This window comes from Passer domesticus, chromosome Z, assembly GCF_036417665.1.
Source record: "Passer domesticus isolate bPasDom1 chromosome Z, bPasDom1.hap1, whole genome shotgun sequence".
Lineage (NCBI taxonomy): Eukaryota > Metazoa > Chordata > Aves > Passeriformes > Passeridae > Passer > Passer domesticus.
Genome location: NC_087512.1, coordinates 38,698,149 through 38,720,213, shown reverse-complemented (window position 1 = coordinate 38,720,213; position 22,065 = coordinate 38,698,149). Strand labels below are relative to the sequence as shown.

Below are 22,065 nucleotides of genomic sequence, written 5' to 3'. Positions count from 1 at the left end.
GAAGGAGCTACTTAAGGTAAAATTGCTGGGACTTTTTGCAAAGGTGCAGTCCTCCTTATGGTGCAAGAGGATGAGATGGGGGAGACAGCACTGCTGTGTTAATAGCAGTGGCCATTTCTTACTGCTGTCAAAGGAGGAGTATTCTGCTGTCCTCATGAATAATTCTTCTGTGTAATGATAGGTAACATACTGCTCATTTCAGTATGGTGTGTTCTTTGTGTGGTTTTGCCATATTTAGAATGCTGCTTATCATGGTGTTTACCTGCTGTCTACAAGCTTTTTGGCTAGGTTGCTGTTGCTACAGAGACCATGACTCTTGCTGCCATGTGTTGCTGGTTATCCTAAATTTTTAACACAGAATATATTCCTACAAGTGTGAATTCTCACTTGTGAATTCTGTTCTTGCAAACAATTTACTTCAATGTTTAAAAATGTAAACCACAAGTGGTATTTGGAATTAAGATTGCCTACAGCACAAAGAATGCAGAAGCCTTTTTATATGGTTTTGTTTAAACAGACTTTTAAGTACTTCAAAAAAGAATATTTTGACCCATGAACAGCTTCTGAAACTTTGGGATACATGAAATGAGGTAATATGAAAAGTGCATTTGCTTGTGATTTAATCTGTACTGAACTAGGGGAGCTCTCATGTACTTCTGTGAGCAGTAGAAGTGCTTTGGAAGCCCAGAATGTAACCAGCTTCAGGGTTTCCATAGGTTCCCTTCTGCCTAGCATTTGTGACCTTTTACATAATTACCTGTTTTCTCAGTTCATACCTATAGTTTTTCTATTTAATTTTTAATGCATTGTGTATTGACACTATTCTGTCACCTGCGATTTTGTACTCCTTTTTCTGTGCACTAGTTTGCCTCTTTTTTTTTTTGTACTGTAGAAGATTTTGTTCAGCTACTTACTTGCACTGTCTGATAAGTAAGTATACATCAAAGCAATTACTTAGTTGCTGCAGACTTGTTACTTTTTTCACCTTTCAAATAGCTCCGTGATAATCAAAAGTGAAGTCTGAGCTTTGGCTTTGAAAATATTTTGGGTTGCACCAAGCACTGGATACAAAGAAAAACAGGGATATATATATATATATATGTATTGATGAACAATCTCACAGGTTTTTTGTCTATTGTGGTAGACAAACATTAAAAACTTAAATTTTGGTTTTTCTCTTGAAAAGTATAATTTGATATGTGGTTTTAGTGACTCGGGGGCTTATGATAATAAGATATCATGTTTTAATATATACTTAACAGACTCAAAAAATATACCTTGCTATATAATATTTATTAAGAACAGAAGTTTCTGGAAAATAAAAACTTAATAGAATATTGTGCAAGTAGAACAGATTCAATGCTATTGATAAACTTTGTATATCAATACTTGGTTTTGGTTTTTCTAGTTTCTCTTGCAGAGAACTGTGTTTTTTTGGTATGCAATTACAAAGCATTTTGCAGAAAGAACCTAGAATTAGCCATGGAAAATTTCAGACATCTCTGGCTCTTTGAAGTAGTCTATTTTCTGGTTGTGGGGCTTTTTCTTGTTGTTGTTGGGATTTTGTGGTGTTTTTTTAAAAATTATTTGGGTGGTTTTCTTGTGAATGGTAGTTTGGTCTTGCGGGGTGAGAGGCTTTTAAGTAAAGAAAATGCAAAGGTACTTTAAATGTTATTAAAATTACATTTGTCCTTCCAGGGCAGGCATGTTCTGTGTTAAAGTATTTGGGTCAATTGAACATGTGAGTTCTGTTTATATGAATTGAGAATGTCCTTCAGCTTCAGCAACAGAGAGATTATCCTTGTTTCCTGTAAGAGAAAGTTTTAATAGCAGGATTTTAGCATGGAAACTCTCCATGGTTTTGAGAGGTAATATTTCTGCCAGTTTCAATTAGAAAGAAAAACCTAACATGAAAGTAGAGGTGCTATGGGTTAAAATAAAAATTTTGAGCCTCAGATGTGACATTATTTTTTATTTTATGACAATTTCTTTCAAGTATGATGTTATTAAAATGACAACAGAAATGCTCAGCACTAAACTGTTGTAATGGTGACTGTGTTTTTTCTTTGTAGTGTCTAAGCCAAACCTTCCTCCTTTCATTTTAAAGCAATTGTATTGCCTCTTGACATATCACTGCACGCCCTTGTAGAAAGTCCCTATCCAGCTTTCTGGTAGGCTCTCTCTAGGTGCTGGAAGGCTGCTCTAAGGTCTCCTCAGAGCATTCTCATCTCCAGTGTGAAGAGTCCCAACTATTTCAGCCTCTCTTTGTATAGGAGAATTGTTCCATCACTCCAGTCATTTTTATTGTCCCCTTCTGGACTCGCTTCAACAAGTCCACATCCTTGCTACACTGGGACCCCCAAAACTTGTGTCAGTAAAATCTCCTCTGAATCCTGTTATGACATCTGACCAGAATTATTGCTGCCTTAGAGTGGCTGGGCATCTTGCTGTTCATCTAGTATATAAACTTAATATTCAGGAGGATGGAGTTCCTTTGCCATTGTTTTGAGCAAAAAAACCTGCTTTTTGATGATCCTTGCCATTTGGTAGTTTTGTGGTTAGAGTATTTGTCCAAGAACTAGGAGTTCCATGGATTCCGTATTATTCTTAATTTTAGATTTTGGAAAATGCCAGAATTTCATATGAAAGGTAAATGCTGGAGGGGGTATCCTCTTTGCTTATGAACTTTGTGAGTGTGTGTCAAATTTTCAGGGTATTGAAAATCTGGATCAGCAGAGAAGGTGACTCAGAATTCACCTAGGAAGTGAGGCAAATATGTGCTTTTCTGAGGAGAAAGAAAAATGTGAAAATTATATGTAACTTCTTGCAGGCCATATAATTTATTGTACTGTTGATAGCATTATTACAGTAATTATTACAGTGCAGCTTTCTGGTCTTGTGAAGACTGCCTGTTTCCCCTGTCTAGATGGGAGGATGAATGAGATAACATTTCACAGGCAAGGTGGAAAGGCAAAGGGAGATTGCAGAGAATCCAACATTTATTGGTCTGGAGTTCTACTTAGTCAGCACTTCTTACTCTGCCCCGCTTCCCTCCAAATTGAAGTGCTTTCATTCAGTTGTTGGTCCTTTGCAAGCAGAACTGATGCTAATTTTTTGTCTGCTCTGATACCACTGAAAGGCAAGCGGATTGTTTTAAATATGTGTAAATTCATTCACCATCTGCCTTTAGCTTTTTATTAAGTGTTTGTTCAAAATAAGGATAATATTCAAAGTTTTAAATTAATTTGGATGAGGTTTCTTTGCATTACCTAGTCAAATGTTAAAGAGAATTTTTTTTTCTTTAGTATGCACAGGTGTCCCACCACATCTCTCTGGATTGCTGCTGTGTGCATTTCTCTCTTCATTTTTTCTTGCTTCTTCTCATCTGTTGTTAATTTTCTTTGGTTTTTTGTTTTGTTTTGTTCTTGTGCTTTTTCTTTTTTACTTGACTTCTACCCCTGACCTGGAGCCATCAGTAAGCACTTTAATGCTTACTGACATACTTTGTGGTGAATTTAGACAAACAAACCAAGACCTTGCAGTTCAGCTGCTGAACCAAGATGGTTCAGCTCCGTAGCTGGCTCCACTTGCACAGCAGTTCAGTACACACTATTGGCACTGACAGACTGTTCATCATGTGCATGACAGCAGGTCCTGCTTTTGCTGGAAGCAAAACAGCTCTTGGTTACTTGAATCCAAGGGTCTGATTTCCACCCAGTTGGACCAGCAACATGGCTGGAAAAATCCAGACTTTGTAATTCATGAAATTGTCAGTAATGGGGTGGACACAGCTCTTCTCTTGTAACTTTTTATTTTGTTTAAAGGATTTCAAGATACTGTACACCAGAAGGGTGCTTGGACAAAGCGAAGACACCTGTTAACTTGGGTCAAGCTGGAATTCTTGTGAAAAGTTAAGCATTTTCTTCCTGGCTGCTGGGATAATATTCTGCTTTCAGGTAAGTCTGGAAATAAGCCTGTTTCTTACTTCATCTGCTTTAGGCTTTTAGCAGTGGAGTGGAATTTACCAGTAATAAAAACCTGATTATTTTTATGTGCTGAACAATAAGGATTTTTGAGAGGTTTTCCAAATTTCTTTGGGGAGGAAGGGGATGGGGGAGGTAGTGGTGGGTAGCTGTATGTATGTAGTTGGCTAAATTTCTTGCCTGCATTTCCAAAGTGGAGAGTGCTTTATTTTACTCATTTGCAGCACCCATATCTTTCAACATGCATTTTCTCCTTTTCTGTCTTCTACCTTTAAATTAACCACTGAATTCTTTTTTTTCAGAGTGGGAGTGTTTGTCTGTCACTCATAGTACATCTCAGATGGAAGTACTGGTGCTCAGTTAATGGTCCTGTAGGCTGCAACCTTAATTGCTTGGAGGCACCATTTGAGGAAGCAGTGTGCCCTGAGGACACTATGTCCTTAGATGGATAGGAAAATTGAGTCCTTGGCACGATATGGTTTCTGTCCAAGGAATGTATTGAGGCCCTGCTTAAATAAGAACACCAAATACTCCATGTTTCTCACTGTGCCTCTGGCCTTAGTTATTCTATAGATACATAAAGTCAGAAATCAGTATGTTGTGTCATCTCATAGTATTGTCAAGTTAGTTTAAGAAATGTATTTACTGGTTTCAGCAAAAACTTTCCTTGATAAAATTCTGTCATTGGCAGGAAAATAATGTCTAGTAAAAGACTGATACAAGTCTCTATTTTATTGTAATCAGACTTTCTGAACTTTGGTAGGCCTGAATAATAATGCAGAATCACACCCCATTCTTAAAAAGCAATAGTTTGTTTTAAAAGCTGGATCAAATAGTGTGAAGGGAGAAGAGCCTGTGACATTGCAGAGAAATGGAATCACTGTGAATTAACTTAATTTAGCATTTCTAGTGAAGTGACATTCAGTATGGTGTCAGCATTTCATCTCTAAAGAACAAAAGATGTCAATAATAGGTAGTTGTTTAATATCTTACAGGTTGTCAGAGATGGTGATTTGAAGAATCCTATTTCCGATATGAGCAAAACAAAAGCATCATCTGAAAAAAGGTAAATTTAAAACTAAAGTCACCTCTTAACATCAAGCTATTTGAGATCTGTGAAAAAACAGTCTTTATCTTAGTAAGAATATCTTTATCTTCTTAGTAAGAAGATAAATCAAATACACATTGTGAGTCTCTAGTTGGTGTCCTGAAACACTGAGGAAGTAAATGTTGATTAACACAAAGTATCTTCACATTTAATAACCAACTTTTTAAATCTAAATCTTCAGTTAATGTTAGACATGTTCAAATATAAAATACATATTAAATTTAATTGAAAATTTAGTTAATTTCATGATTTTATGCACATATAGGTAAAACAAAAAGATTTTTCTACTGAAGGAATTAAAGATGTTCATAATACTGTATAAGAAACCGTGAATTTGTCAAAAGATGTCATCCTGCAACAATCTTGCAATTCAATACATAGGTAGGACAAACCAAAGTGGGATGTAGAAGATGGCAGGTTGAAAAGCTGTGCTTGTTATTTTCATGTGAACTTGTCTTCGCTAGCATTTGAGAAATTTGTGAGATTCTCTGGAAGGCTGTTAAGCATCAGGAAACTACTTAAAGGCTTTCAATCTTACTTTTTTTTTCCTTAAGGTAGCACAGATTAAACCAATTTGTTAAATCAAATAATCTAATCTGATTCAAAAAAAAAGGAAAGTCAGCAAAATTGGGAATTCTGGCTTCAGTCTTAGTTTTCTGAAGTACTAGTTATTTTCTGTGTGTGGAAGTGAATTTTCATGAAGAACATATTCTGCTGTGAATTATGTTTGTATGTTGGGAGCTATTTAAAATTTGACTTTAAATTCTTATATGTAGAATCATCCTTACTTTTGCTGACTTTGGATGGAACAGGGTTAGGGTTTATACAGGCCAGTTTTTCCTGGTTTTGTGAGAAGAAAGAAATGGTAAAAATACTCTGATGTTTTGTTCTTGTGGTAGGCTAGCCCCTTAGGCATTATGATAAACAAAGCAAGATCTCTGTCAGCAATGAGTATTCTTGAAACTTGTAGTGCATAAAATATGCTATAACAAAGAATATTAGATGTTTGCAAAGTTGCTACTTAAGTGCCATTTATTCTTCTTTACTTAGAGACAAAATGAAAGTTTCCATGCCTGCAATTCAAAACAGTTGTTCTCTAAGTCATGAATAAGCTATGGTGACTCTGTGTACAGAGATAGCTATGAATAATCAGAAGTATCAGCTCTCTAATGATTACTTGATAACTGTGGAAGTGGTTGAGGAAAAAAACCCAAAACCATAGTTTGAAATTATTTGTGTTGGAATAAAATCCTGGCAAGCTCGTGAGAAGCCTGCCTGTTTTAAAGGCTCATGGTAATGTGCCAAAATGCAGATTTGTTTACTGTGGGGGAAGAAGGAACTCCCTTATACATCTGCGTGCTGGCTGACTGCTGCTTCAGGGGAAGTAGGTAGGTAGTAGTAGATGACATCCCTCATTTGACTATTATATTTTATAAGGCTTCTTGCAAGGTCAGTAGCTAAAATCCATTCTAAGATAATTGAATTTTTATGAGCAGCCGTGGCTCAGAGTTATCTTTCTCATTGTGGGTAGACATATAGAAAGATACAATGATGTGTTTTAGAATTTGCATAGTGAAAGTGGCATACAGTGGGTAATGGAGGATTGTGAATGTATCACTTCATCATTATCGGAGTTCAAATGCTTAAATCTTTGGGAGTGAAAGAAGTGTCCCTGTAATGAGGAATCTCTCTTTGAGAAGATGTTTTCTTATTGAGGAAGTTCTCTTTCAAATGTGAACCCATTGTTGAGGTAGTTCTCTTTCAAGTGTGAAGCCCTGAAGTCTTCTGTTCTTCACTTTCTGGCCATGCTTCCGTATTATCTACTTGTGGCTTTCCTGACCAGAGAAAGAGGAAATCCACAAAGCTCCCTGGTTAGCTAGAGTCATGTTCTAAGTTGACATAAGGACAGGGGTTCTTCCTTTGTGCGTGCAAAGTGATGGTGTGAGGGGCATTTTGAACGGTAGCATTTGAATGTAGCATGAAGAAAGAGTTTCCTGCTTGTGGAGACATGAAGTGTACCAGGTCAACTAAGCCTGGTAAACTTGGCCACAAAATGCTTAAAGAAAGTGTAAATCCATCAGAAAATAAGAATTTTTGGTTGTCTTTGGACAGAGTAGAGCACTGACTGGAGACAAGATCAGTGGTAGTTGATGTCTGGCAGAAGGAAATGGTGCACTATTTACTTCTGCATGTCCTCTCTCTCTCTTTCTGGTTACAGCTAATGGTAATTAGCTGTAATATTCTAGTTTTTTACTAACGATCTGTAAGAGAGGCATTGTAGCAGGCTCAAGGCCTGCACGGCCTCCTTGGAGGCCAAAAGCCTGAGCTAGGAAATGCCAAGTCAGCATGACTGGACCCTAGCAGCCCCTCTCTTCCTCCTTCGGTCCCTGCTTATCTCTCTGTAAGCCCATAGGTCACTTTCCCCTGCCCCTTACAATTGGACAGTTTCCAAAACCCCTGTAGGATATAAAAACCCCTGATTCTGCCTGGTTCGGCAGAAGAGCTGTCACTGGGAACCTTTGCAGAACACCCGAAGAATAAAGAATCCTGCAGAACCTCACACGGCCTTCTCCTCTCTCTCCCTGCGTCTGCTGCTGTGGCACCTAGCAAGCTAAAAAGCTGGAAATCACTAAGAATTGAAAATCACTAACAGCTGAAAATCACTATAGCTTGCTTAGGCTCCTTGAGCCTCCACTGAGTTATCCTGGCTCCGACACCCTGCTGGACATCAGCCTGGTGGGAAACTGCCATGATAAGGCATGTTGTTGAAGTTATGGTCAACTTGAAGCTCGAAAGATCTGCAAAACTACTGGAGGAGTAAATTATTTCAAAATGCTCTCGTAAAATGCAGAAAATGGTTAAGAATATTTGATGGAAATATGTGCAAGATACTGTGCTGAGAGAGGTATGTCACTGGAACAGGTAAAGGACACTTGCATTTCTAGTAAGAAGTGCCTGAAATGACAGTATTAAACTTCAGGGAGAAAATCTTTCAAATGAAGGGATATAAAGAATGAGGTTGCCTATGGTTATTGAATAATTTTTGCAGGTCATCAGGGACTGGTTTGGCATATATATGTCATGAAGAGCAGCTCTGGTCTTTTTCCAGATCTGAAGAGAATAGTTTTTATGGTGTTATAAAGTTTCTTCTGGTGCTCTTTAGTCATGTTTTTTTCAGAATTAAAGACAATAGAGACTCTATGTAACCCTCAGTGACAGAGTGCTCTTATGAGAAGGCTTTAGAATGGATGGGGTGAAAAATGTCACTCCTAATAACAAGAAGGGTTCTTCACCTTGTGGCAAAACCAGTCTCATATTGTTTCTGTGCCCCAGCATCAGTGACAAGCTCAGGTACTCACTGCAGCTTGAAACCTGGAGAGCTGCATGTTGGTGTGTCAGGTCAGTCTGAGTCATCCCATTCTTTGTGACAATGGCTTTTGACTAAGTAGAAACCATAGTTAATCTTCTTCTGGTTTTATGGGTAATTATGCAAATTCATGTTGGATGCTCCAACTGGAATTCTTGAGACTGGTCTGCATTGTCTTTGTACCAGTTTGACTCCAGGTTTCCCTTAGCAAAGTCTCCAATATCTCATTCTACAAACCAATTTACTCACGGTGCAGTAACACAGCTGGTGCCTCCTAGGAGCGACCACAAACGGAGGAACCCTTGGGCTTTTATGCCTTGAAAGTCCAAGCACAGGAAAGTTTCAGCTCTTCCCCCTGAGTCTTTGGCTCCTGCTGTGTCTCTGTCTGGTCACCACAAAAGTCTGGCCACAGTCTTCAGGGAATTCATTTGATGTTCTATAGTGTTGGCAGCTTGAGAAAAAACATACTTTGGACAGGACAGAGTTCATTCTGACTCGTTCTTGTGGGATTGGAAATACTGAATTCCATGGTGCCTCTCCATTTTGGAGAGCTGTCTTCTAGATTTGGATGCTGAATGGTACATTGATCAAAACATGCATGTTTACATTACAAATATGAGAGAGTCTCATTACAACTCGTGCTTTCATTTTGTTCTGAGGACAAGTGGGTGGTCACAGCAATATTACTGACTCTGCTGCTTTATGTCTATCTGGCTGCTGTAGTTCCTGTCCTGTGATCTTTTTCATGTACTGTGCAGGCATTGAAAACTGTCATATAGTTGTATAACCACTATGTAGATTAGGGTAGAATATTGGTAAATAACAGTAAAATTCTTGTTTTAAGAAGAAAACTCAGCCATAACTAAGAGGAAATCAAGACTTTATTTGCATTTGAGTGTTGGCTGGTGCTAATTTTTAGGGATGCTTAATTGTGTATGCTGAAGACATGAAACGTAGATAGCTGTATTTATGTTGGAAGACTTTATACAAGATGAATAGCCTAAAACCATTTTAAAGATATCTCTGCTGCAATAAGCAGTTATTGCTGTTGGTAGAAACTCTGTCCCCAGGAGGCTATTATAACTCTAAATCTTAGAACTTAAGTTGTTATACCACCCAGTACTGAGAATTATTTGCCCTCCCTAAACCTTTTAAAGCTTTTATTAACTATGGAGGAATTGTGTTAGATGCCAGCTTCTTGTACATGGTAAATGGCTTCCATGTGTCAGTGTTGCTTGAGTTTTCCAGACCGCAGCAGTCAAAAATCAGGTTTGCTCTGACATTTTAATGCCTATGAGTGAATTCTATCTTTGCAAAAACTTAAAAAAATTTGTTATTGTTACTGCTATTATTACTATTATTATTATATAATAATAATTCCTGAGCATCAGCTTTGCTTTCTTGGATTGTTTTCACCTTTCCAACTACATTAATTTCATTGTGGGACCAATGGTGTACCACAATAGGAGTGACATGCACACACACACACAGGTTGAAGCAGTAGTTCTCTTACACATCAGCTTACATGTGGATTGGCTGGACTCTTACTTCTTTTGCTTGTGGGACTGGTGAAGGTAACATCCTATATAATTTGGTCAGTTTGTGTATTGGATCAACAGAGCTTGTGGATTTCATTACAATCTTGTGTCAGTTTTGGAGCATTTCAAGTCAATGGATAAATGGAGAAGCAGAGATAAGCAAAACAAAGCTTATGCAAATAATAATGCCTTTGTACTCTACAGCATAGTGTTAGATGATGAGAAAGGATTGGAGTGATAATGCTTTACTTACACAAGGAAATTAATGTTTCGGCATGCAAGACAGATTTAATTTAGATGAAAAAATAATTAAATTTTAATAATTAAACATGTTAACAATTAAATTTTTAAAAAAGTTAAATCAGAGTCTGTCAAATACTTGAGAAGGTGATAGGCTTACTTCACAATATAAAATGACTCCTATTTAAGAGCTATAAATAATATAACCATTTCTTATTCTTGTTCTTAGCAGCTTGGAAGTATCATCTATAATCTGAAATTGATTTTTGGCTATGCTTCTCATTTAGACGTCCATGTGGAAAAGTGAGTGGTGGAAGCAGTTTCCTGTGCAGCCCTCACATCAATTTGCCTTCATGGCTTATAACTTTTGCCCTCAACTAACTTTTCCCCATAATTTTAACATTTTAATAGTTAACAGTAAGTGTAAAACCTTTGTAAGATGTAAATCAAGGAGTAATAATAATAATTCCTCATTATTATAAACAAAACTGACTGACTATTCATAAAGCTAGTATTGTAGACTTTAATTTTATTGTAGATAAAGCAACGTGTGTGTAAAATGAATTATTGATTATTTTAGGACTTTAATGTTATGAATGAAAAGCCAAAGTAGTTTATGCCTGGAAGTCATAGTTTCCTGTAGTTAATTGCATGACTACAATTAAAATGTTAAACATCTGTTTAAAAATTACTGTCAGGCTGTAATGTGTCCAATGATTTAGAATGTGAATCTCAAAACTATTCTGAATAATTTTTATTATCTGAAAGTATAGAACAAATAAAACAGTTTCTATACTGACTCTGTTTTAGAATAAACAGAGCAATTCTTTCTTTCTACTTGTCTATATAAATGCCTAGACTGAAGTGGTGTCTTACATTAAAATACATTTTCAAGTCAATTTTTTGTTGGATTTGATAGTGGGGGAGGCTGCAGGTGTGGCTTCTGTGGGAGGCTGCAGGAAGCTTCCTCCATGTCCAGCACAGCCAATCCCTGGTGGCCCCAATACAGACGCGCCACTGGCCAAGACTGGGCCAGGCAGAAATGGTGATAACACTGCTGTGATAACAGATTTAAGATAAGATAAAACAAAGTTGTTATTGTGGCCAGAGTAGGGAGAGAACACGTGAGAGGAACAACTCTGCAGACACCAAGGTCAGTGGAGAAGGAGGAGGAGGAGGAGCTGCTCCAGGCACCAGAGCTGAGGTTCTGCTGCAGCCTGGTGCAAATCTTGGCAAGGCAGCTGTGCCCTGCAGCCCATGGAGCTCCATGGGGATGCAGAGATCCACCTGCAGCTGGTGCAGGAGCCCCAGGCCGGAGCAGGTGGATGCACAAAGGAGTCTGTGAACCCAAGGGAGGCTCCAAGCTGGAGCAGCCTGTCCTTGGAGGACTGTACTCTGTAAAAGAGTGAACTGGCCATAACCCCCACTCCTTGTCTCCCTGTGCTGCTGGGTTAGGAGGCAGAGCTGGAAGGAAGGAAGGGTGGCAGGAAGCTGTTTTTAAGGGTTATTTTACTTTCTCACTATCCTGCTCTGATTTTGTCAGTAATAAATTCCCTTCATATCTCTAAGTTGAGCCTGTTTTGCCCATGATTATATTTGGTGAGTGATCTCTTGCAGTCTTTATCTCAACCCATGACCCTTCATTAAATTTTCTCTCCTCTGTCCAGCTGCAGAGGGGAGTGAGTGAGTGGCTTTGCTGGGTGCCTGGCCTGCAGCCAGCATAAACCCATGACAGAGGCCAAAATGCCCTTGCAGTCAAAATGAATCCAAACTTGGATGATAATTTTAGAAACCATAATGTTTCTTTCTTCAAAATGGTGTTCTTTTTCTTCAGCTGGTGTGTGATAGTTTGCTCACTTCACAAATGACATTTTCTTCCTTTTCTGAAATGCCATCCTGTGAGACGAGCTTTTTTTTTCCCTTTCAGTCTGTTTGTAGCCAGTTTTTCCTTGAAGGGCAGGTTGGATAGGGTATCCTGTCACTTAACATAAATTATTAAATATAAGTTACTCTAGATGGCATAGATAAAGAACATTTGTACCTATAGCTGCATTTTACTTGCTGCAACTGATTTCCCTGTTCACAGTTGCTGTTCGAGATGCTGTTACATACAATTAGTCTGTTAGAGTGCAGGCTTTGCAAAATCTGTAGATTTGCCAGAATTGAGAATTACGAATGTTTTCCAATCCAGATAAAATATGGAAATGAATTAGCTACACCCTTTACTCTAGCATCAAGTTTCTGTTGTTAGGAGCTTTTTTCTCTGATTTAGATGGAAAAATAATTTCTTTTTTGTAGTGTTTCTGCCAGTTCTCGGACTATATCCCTGCTGTCGCAGCTGGAGAAGATAAATTTAGACTCTGTATTAGGAGAATCAGACAATGCCAGATATGTTACCTCAAGGATTCTTCATCTGGTCCAGAGTCAAGGTAATTATCTAACCTTTGTGGTTTTAGTAGTTTCCCTTTTGACCCTTGCTTTTTGTATCTCCCTTGTTAGACTTAAGTTTTGATTTAGTGAACTTGATTATACATCTGTTTTTGTCACTCTTTGTTGAAAACATCTGTTTAATACCATATATATCTAGTATAGTATTGGTAGTGCTGAGTCCATTTTGTGTTTGCCAAATAGCTATAATTTAAGTAATAATTCACTTCATATGTATATATGTCTGTATTTTATATATATGTAAAGAGTAGAAGTATCTGGAAGGCAGTTTTCCTACTGATATTTTGCTTAACTCTTTTTTTCTAGGCCACCACAAAATTGCTGAACAATTGAAAACAAAAATCAGTTTTAAAATTGCTTAAGTCTTTTACTTCGTTCTTAGTATATACACATATGTATTTTTTAGTAAGTTTTATTATTTGCAGTGTAAATTTTCTTGTCAATTTGTAGATGATAACTTATTTTTTTACTACAAGCCAATACTGGTCTTTTTCTGTGACAGAAAAAACCAGGAAGGAGATGACTTCTAAGGGCTCCACTGGAATAGAAGTTATCCTGTCAACCCTAGAGGTAAAATCTTTTAATTTTTTTGGTTATGGGTTCATAGCAGTTTTGCATTCTATCATTATGAAATGTATGTATTTCGTATTATGAAATATGTTGTTATCCTATGGAGTCCTCAAAACTTGTGTTGGTCTGTTATGAATAGATACTTCTTCAAGTAACCTACTTGTGATTTTCTCTCCCTTATACTTAGGTATTTTAAGCAATTGCTTGTCACCTATCAATTCTAATTGATGTATCATACTACAAAGTGTGTTTTAATTGGTTTTGTGGTTAATTTGGGCTGAATAGTGGGATGGTTGCTATGTGGGTACATCCAAAGTTCTATTTAATTTTGTGGTGGCAATTCCTCCTATCTTTAAGTATCCAAACCACTATTAGACTGCATGTTAAACACAGATCTCTGTTTTTTATTGCAGAATACAAGAGATCCTCAAACTATTCTAAATATATTGAATATTCTCATTGAGATAGTCTCAGTTGGTAAGTTTTCATTAAGGAGTAATATATGATTATATTTATGCTTGCTTTTTTAAATATTTTGTGGGTTTTTTTCTCTAGTTATTTTTATTGTTGTTGGGTTTTTCATAAAATACCATTATTTTGTTTTTTGTTGTTGACTGCTGAAGCATATGCAGAATTAAAAGAATGTAAAGACTGAAGTTATCTTTCTAATAATCCTACACAATAGTTTGTTGCTGTAAGTGTAAGTCTAGAAGTTCTTGCATAGTGCAGTCATATATGAAGAAAATACTGATGTTTTAAAAACTAACTTAATCATAACTGTATCTTAGATATTTATTTGTTATTTGGCTTTAGTTGTATCAATTCAGTTTTAACTTCTAGGTGGTGGTCGGAGAGCAAGTGTCTTAGTCACCAAAGGAGGGACACAGATCTTGTTACAGCTGCTTTTGACTGCCAGCAAAGACTCTCCACCAAATGAAGAACTAATGGTGCTTCTTCATACTCTTCTTGCGAAAATTGGCCCAAAAGGTGACATTATGGCTTAATAATTACAGTTTTATAATTGTTATTGTGTAAGCATCCCCATACTCAGAATTGGTAAAGAAGTAAAAAAATAGTGAAGTAAATTAGAGGGGAGGAAAGAATGGTGGAAAGTAGATAAGCAGAGTTTACATCAGTAGAAAGGGTTCAGTAATTTAACTTCTATTTTTTTAGCAATTTCAAAATCAGTGTGATTTGTCTTGTATTTCTTTGATGTCAGACAAGAAGATTGGCATGAAAGCAAGAATAAATGGTGTCCTAAACATACCATTGAATTTAGTGAAGCATAATTTGCAGAACCACAGGCTAGTATTGCCATGTCTTCAAGTATTAAGGGTTTATTCAACCAACTGTAAGTATTGCAGAAAATTATTTTCTTTCCTATGTGAAAAAAGCTTTTTATCTAGATAAGGTTAAAATATCAATTCTGAGTGCTTGTTTAATGTTAGTTATTTTTCTGAGAATTTTCTCCTTATATCTTTAAAATGCTTAAATGCTAGAAAATTTTTTTTTTGATCAGTGCTATTGGGTGTGTGGAATTTTGAGCCATCTACTTTGCATAAATGCTGATGTTTAAATCTCTGAACCAGAAATGCTAACAGTTTCCTTGCAGAAGCACTTAGAGATAAATAATTACTCTATTATTCATTCTCATGTTTTTTATTTCTGATGTTATATTTATTTCTTTATTACCAATTTAGAACTTGGTTAACAGAGAAAACATTTCAATTTAACCTAATTAGTTCTTAATTTAACGTTTTCCTTAATTGTTTTGTTCAAGAGCTCCACTCTCCACTGTTGGACTAACATTCTTCCACAGGAGCCTAGTTGTTTGGGCAGGCAGTAGAAAATTGATGAAAATAGTGAGGTTCTTTCTGTATCTCTACTATAAGTTAGATGCTTTAAATTTTTTCATTTGAGCTTGAAATGGTTGTTAATCTTCTTATTTATGTGCAAGAAATTTAAAACGTGGCCAAGTCCCGCCCCCCCAGAGAATCTGTAAGATTATGTTTTCAGGTCATTCACATGAGCAGCAATAATTCATAAAGCCTCAATATTTTCGAAACATGGAAGATTTATTTCTATTGAGCTGTCCTGACAATGAGGTGAAACACTCCTAGAATGAAAAGTCTAATACAGAGAGTAACATTAGTCACATTGGTTACCCGAAAACTTGCTTCATCCTGGAAATGAGACTGTCTCTAATATGACTTCTTAGATCAGTTCTGTTTTTCTGTATTTCTCACTCTTTATGAAAAGCAAAAGTAGTAGTTTGTAATTTTCTGATTTTCTTCAAGTTTGTGTATAGTTACTATTAGAGTAAGTCCTAACTTAGATTCTGTTATGATGTTGCTGCTAATGATGATGAAATTGCCATTTGAGTTCACGTACTAAATTCTACAGTGGTAACAGTGTTTATTATATTGAAGTAAATTCTTAGCTACTCTCTTCCTAATTTGTTAGGAGGACATGTTGCTAAACTCAGTCAGGGATGGAATTTCTCTGTGTCAGCAGTTTTTGAGCTGGCTGTTGGACTTCAAACATATACTTTGAGCACATATTTCTCTAACATGGATCTTAGCATAATTTCTTTTCATTTGCTCCCATTCAAATAGATTACTTTTATATTTTTTTTTCTGAGAACATGTATTCAGAACGTGTAGTTCAGGAAAGCTCTACCAATTGGCATTTTTAAATTTTATAGCAGACTCTTGGATTTCATATCTTGGTGAATATACTTGTTTGTCCAAATACTGAAGGGCCGTAGTCATGTTCTATGACAGCAAGTCAGAGAACCTGAAATTTTAGAAAACCTGCTGTTTCAGTAAACTGTGAATTTCTATAAAGAAAATTGGTTTTGTGTTGTATCTTAGTAACAAAGAAAGCAGAAGTCTGCATTGGAAGTAGTATGTGATTTTATTTGTAAAGTAATGATTAAGTTTTCTTGTTTTCCAAATTTTATCAGGATTGGGTTGTCATGCAAATTATGTGTAGAGTCGTGTCTGCTTGTCACTGTATGTCTTAAAGGACTAAAATGTCTACCATTTTTGTACTTGAAAATTAACAGGTGTGACTTTTAGTTTTGAGTATATGGATCTTTTTCTTTTGTCTTTCTTACTACATTATGTTAAAATGAATTGCTTTTAACTTGCAGCTGTAAATGCAGTATCTCTGGGAAAGAATGGAGTAGTAGAACTGATGTTTAAGATTATTGGCCCTTTTAGTAAAAGGAACACAAGCCTTATGAAGTAAGTAAGATTTCTTTAATACATTATATGGTAAAACCTTGTATGTTTTTTCAAAACTTACTTGTAAATGAAAAACAATATTGGAGCAATCAAGTGCAATTAATATTTGAAGATTAAAGTGAAGGGTGATGGGAAGGAGTATCACAAATATGAGAAATTTTAATTTTTCCCAGTAGATAAACACAAAATACTTGAATGTCTAGTTGCAGTACTGGTAAAATAATATGCATTATTTTTTATCTTTGATATTCTTGCATGGAAACTGTACAGTGGTTAACCCCAAATCATAACAAGTAGATCAAGACAATTCCATCATTTTTCAGTTTGTTTCTATAACACCAAGCCTGACAGAGTTCAAGAGCATTTAGACAATGCTCTCAGGCACAGGATGTGACTCTTGGGAGTGGTGCTGTGCAGGGCCAGGAGTTGGATTTGATGATCCTTGTGTGTCTTTTCCAATTCAGCGAATTCTATTATCTGCTTTGTGCTTTTAGTGTGACACTGTCCCTTTTGTTTGATGATAAATTTTTTTTCCATTTTTCTGCAAAGCAAATAGACATTTGGGGCAAGAACATAAAACATGGAATAGGAAGCCTCAGCAATTACTGTCTTGTGGGCTATTATGTTAAAAAAATTAAAATTCATTGTGTAGGTGAAAGTGGTGATTTTAGATTCCCATTCTGGTGGTGGTTGTAGATTTAGGGCCCTTTTGTTTGGTTGTTTTTTTGGTTTTTTTTTTTAATTTGGATTGGGTTTTTTGGGTGAATGTAGCGTTAAAAAGTAGCCAAGTGGATGTAACTGAAGATAATCCTTTCTTTATATACTCCACCTTTTTGAAGTGTATACCAGTGGAAAACTAAGTTTTTCATCTGATTAGCAAAGTATTCATCTAATATTGTGCATATTCTAACTTTGTTACAAAAAGAAATAGATAACATTTTGATATGTGATCAAATCTGGTGTTTGTGATCACAGGAGTAGGGTTCAAAAAACATGTCCTGTTCCTTTAAGGCTCAGCTAAAATTCCAGATTTGAACGTACTGTTCTATGATGTGACTAATCATGATATCCTTGTTTATGGTCTAAGATCAGATGAATCAAATCTATCTTCATAAAGAGGTGAAAAATAAGTATGTACGTTTTGTAGTTGCACAGTTGAATTGAGAGAAGATCTTTGGGTACAAGAAAAATCTCATGCTGACCATCTTGTGTTGTAGTACAGATTGATGGGCATTGCTTCTCAGTATATTCATATACTGCCTGCAGGTATTGGCCTACACTTTTCTAAAATAATGTCCTTTACTTTGTGGAAGTACTTGTTCTGCTGCTAACAAAGACATGAATTTCAGAATATCACAACCAGTGAGTGTTGGTCATAAACATTACGTTGTCACAGTGTTTTTGCAAAAGCTGGAAGTTTCTATCGATGTTGCGTTGATATTTTTAAGTTTTGTCATCAGACTTCAAATACATGATCTCGTAGTAATATAAAAGTGAAGTCTGTGCTACAGTGCAACCAGGAAAACATGAAGTTAGACTCTTTATAAGTCTGTAAGCAGTAAATATTTTGTATAGTTTTAAGCTTACTGGTTGGTTGCTGTTTTGACTTTTCTTGTTATGTTGACAGGGTTGCTTTAGACACACTTGCTGCATTGCTAAAATCAAGTAAGTGTTTGACTACAAGAAAATGTCTACTTGAGCTATAATGGGTGTGTGTGTATATATGGACACAGTAAAACTAAGCATTAAATTGGTGGCCAAAACAAAAATAAGGCTAGGAAACATATAAATAAGTTTTATCTGCAGTTTCTGATGCTTTATTTATGTTGTATATACATGAATGTTTAATGCTTGGTTAGTGTTTTGTCAGTTATGCAGCAGAAAGGCTGCACTGCTTCTGCAGAGCTGATCTAGGTCCAAGGAGGACAAATAGTTTTTTGCATTCACTCACCTCAGCTATTCAATAATAGATGTCTATAGCTTAACTCCTGTGCCTCTTTTTTACACATACATCTGAAAATATCTGTTGGATGCCTAGGGAAAATTACAGGTATTCTTCAGTACCTTCCTGAATAGCTAGGATTTGGGTCCCAATAACAAATCTGTCAGTGATGCTCATGAAGTGGAATTAAAGGTAACAAAACCAATGGTGTGATTCCAGACATGGGCTGTCTCAGCCAGCAGCAATTGATCCTCACAACATCATCTTTGCAGATTTTGAAGCAGCATTGTAACTAGCAAGGAATTAAAAACTCATTTTCTCCAAATAGTTGTGTTAAAGTAGTAGTTTTAGTGGAGTTGAATAAGAATTGAGATGTGATGAGATTTGCAGAAAGCCATTTCACACAAATGGTGAGAAATTTCAGTACTGACTATCACAGGTTGCTGAGTTTATTCATGTTTATTCAGTGTGATACCTTGGTCTTACAGGTTTGTGTATTAATGAATTTTGCAATTTCTCCTTGGGAAGTTTAGGGAAAGAAATATTTCCAAATTGTTGTCAGTATTCCATTCTGTGAATTGGCAGTTAAACTTTAATACTGGGGAGGAAAATGAAGTGTTCAAAAGGTGTGTCTTTAAAACAGGAGGTCTTGTTCATTTATTTAGGGATGTCTTCTCCTTAGTGGTTTTAACTTGTAACTTCATATACTTTATATAATTAAATATTTTCCTAACAACATTAGTCTGCTATATATAGTCTAGCTGTCATACTGATTACCCACTCTTTGGGGTAGAAGTATTTTCAGCTTATGAAATTTGAATGATAGTTGTGAAACTGTATGGATTGCTAGTGAAAAGAAGTTTGTTTCAAATCTTGTATCTGGATAGTGTGTGTAGATAGTGATATATATGCTTTGTAGAAATATTTTTGGTTTTTAATTTACTGGATGACAGCATCTTACAACTGCCTTTTAAGTGTAATACATGCTGTTCTTCTAGGAAACCATGAAAATTATCTGAAATGTTCCAAGAATTAGGTTTAGGCTACTGGTCTTAGTTTTCCAGTAATTTCTGTTTAGGTTGATGTAAAACTCTGCTAAGGGTGGCTAAAGTACTACTCAAACTGAAACAATTCAGTTACTTGGATAAAAAGAATAATTTAAACATGGAAAGTAAAATTTGAAAGTAATATCGAAGTCACTGGGCAATTTTAATTTTCTTTCCTAACTTTTTTTGCAAAGAAACAAATGCCAGGAGAGCAGTAGACAGAGGATATGTGCAGGTGCTTATAACGATTTATGTTGATTGGCACCATCACGATAGTCGACACAGATACATGCTGATACGTAAAGGAGTGTTACAGTGCATTAAAAGTGTTACAAACATCAAACTGGGAAGAAAAGCATTTATTGATGCCAATGGGATGAAAATTCTTTACAACACTTCACAGGTAAGTTTATCCTGATAGGGTTTTTTATGTTGTTGTTTTTGCCTTTTTGGCTATGACCTCAAGTTTGTCATATTTCTTTTATGAGATTGATGGTCATTCCTGATTATGGGAATAAGGATTATATTCTGTACCCCACTGAAACATTGAAAGAGTATAAAATTAAATTTGTATTTGTTGTTATTTTGCTGTGGCTATCTCTGGGAGGGGCAGTTGAACTTAGTTTTAAAAAAGAGAGAGTGAAAATGCCTTTCTGTGGTGAAGTTTGGATTTCTAAAGGTGAATTTGAGTTGGTAGGAGTTTTTCTGTCCTTCAAAGAAGGCGTGAACCAATTTTTTTGTAAATAGTATATAAACGCAGTTTGGCTTTCAATTTGAGAAATACTTTTCTTTATTTTTCTGTTAACAGGAGTGCCTTGCAGTAAGAACTCTTGATCCTCTTGTCAATACATCCAGCCTAATAATGAGAAAATGTTTTCCCAAAAATCGTCTTCCTTTACCAACTATTAAAAGTGCTTTCCATTTCCAACTCCCAGTTATTCCTGCCAGTGGTCCTGTGGCTCAGCTGTACAATTTGCCTCCCGATGGTATGGTGATTTTGTAGTACTTTGTCCTTGAGTATGTCTAATTTTGCTTTATGGAAAAGTGGAATCAATTGCACTTAATTGTATTCTCTGCTGAAAGGACTGTGAGACACTTCTCAACGAGCAAAGGGTCTGTGACTGTTGGTGTGGAGCACTAGTTTCTAATGTTAAGTTTAAAGTGGTAGAAATTTTGTCCAGGCACATGTGGTTATAAAATCAAAGAGGAAACAAGGACAAAAAGGTGATGTTCACCAAACTCTGAAGTGTAAAGAACAGGCTGTATTCAAACTTAAATGGTCTCTCCTTTCAACTCATGTAGCATATACATTCTCCTATGTGTAACGTGTTGTAGTGTACATCCTGTCTTACAGGAGCTTGTATCCCTTCCTTTCTTTTTATTACTTGGATAATTAGGATGTGATGAATTTAGATTAAGGTTTTCCATTTGAAGCACTGGCTTTTATATGTTATTGTGGTTATTCCTTTATTTGCATGATGAGAAAGTAGAGCTGCTTTCTTGGACTCTTGCAGTCTCCTAGAAAACACTGTACTGCAAAGCATTTATATGGTTCATTGTAGAAAATCGATTCATCCCATTGTGAACACCTTTCATTATTTTCAGGTAATTAATACATATTCCAATAAGGTGAAACAGCTTCAGACCTGGTAAGCAACTAATGAAGTTGCTGTCAGAAAGTTAATCTGAAATGAAGGGTCAAAGTCAGCTTATTAACATATTTTATTCATGATATCTCCTGAAACAAAATGTAATCATAGTCTGAAAGTAAGCTATCGTATTGGGCTTCATGTGGGTCAGACTCCAGTAGTTCAAAGGTTGTTTATGTTTTGTCTTCAAAGTAGAAAATAGATTTAGAAGTGTGTTTCAAAACCCACAAAAATTAAATCTTTGCTTAATGCAGTAGATTGGTACTGTATAATACCTGTTTAGAAATGTCCTAGTTTACTAAAGTGAACTAATGATATGATTTTTTAATAGGTTTGTTACCTATTATAAAAATAAGTGAAAAACCAATAGAAAATAGGATACATAGTGCTTTAAAAGGAAGAAATTTTATATTAAAAGACATGTGGAATGTTGTTGGGTGGGTAGAGGTCTGGGTTTATTAAAAGTATAGTCTTGTATAGTCAGTATTGTAAAACCAGTACATATAATAATTCTGAGTAAACTAAAAAATCAGTGTAATTTGTAAACCTCTGAATGAGCCTTTTAATGACAATCAGCAAATTTTCTGCATGGAAAACACTATGAGAAAACTTAAACCCCCCAGCACTAATATGCTAGTTGGTTTTCACATTTTTTTCAAGCAGTACATGAAAAAGTAAATAAATCCTGAACATTGACAGTCTTCTTTGAGCATGTATAATTGGATTAAATGTATAGTTTGCCTTACAAAACCTTTTTGTATTGTAGTGGATGATGTCGTGGATGAAAGTGATGATAACGATGATGCTGAAACAGAATCAGAAATTGAAACTGAAATTGATGATGACAAGGACCAACATTTTAAGGTTGGTGGACACAAAATTAATAGGCAAAAGTCTGGTATAGCAATTTTTTATTTAAGTTGCTT

At 35.9% G+C, this 22,065-nt stretch overlaps 1 protein-coding gene across 7 annotated transcripts in view; it reads left to right on the top strand.

Moving 5' to 3' along the window:
• Positions 1-22,065, top strand: part of AGTPBP1 (ATP/GTP binding carboxypeptidase 1) — a 66,167-nt gene that overhangs the window by 4,850 nt on the left and 39,252 nt on the right. For all 7 annotated transcript variants that reach the window (XR_010354219.1, XM_064405596.1, XM_064405597.1 and 4 more), the window contains exons 2-13: positions 3,825-3,956; positions 4,979-5,049; positions 12,535-12,665; positions 13,187-13,254; positions 13,668-13,731; positions 14,095-14,241; positions 14,474-14,605; positions 16,409-16,502; positions 18,130-18,167; positions 19,685-19,893; positions 20,299-20,476; positions 21,906-22,003. Coding sequence is in view for 6 of the 7 variants with exons in the window: in XM_064405596.1 (XP_064261666.1) it covers positions 5,018-5,049; positions 12,535-12,665; positions 13,187-13,254; positions 13,668-13,731; positions 14,095-14,241; positions 14,474-14,605; positions 16,409-16,502; positions 18,130-18,167; positions 19,685-19,893; positions 20,299-20,476; positions 21,906-22,003 (1,191 nt within the window). In the remaining variant the exon portion in view is untranslated. The remainder of the gene's footprint in view (positions 1-3,824; positions 3,957-4,978; positions 5,050-12,534; positions 12,666-13,186; positions 13,255-13,667; positions 13,732-14,094; positions 14,242-14,473; positions 14,606-16,408; positions 16,503-18,129; positions 18,168-19,684; positions 19,894-20,298; positions 20,477-21,905; positions 22,004-22,065) is intronic.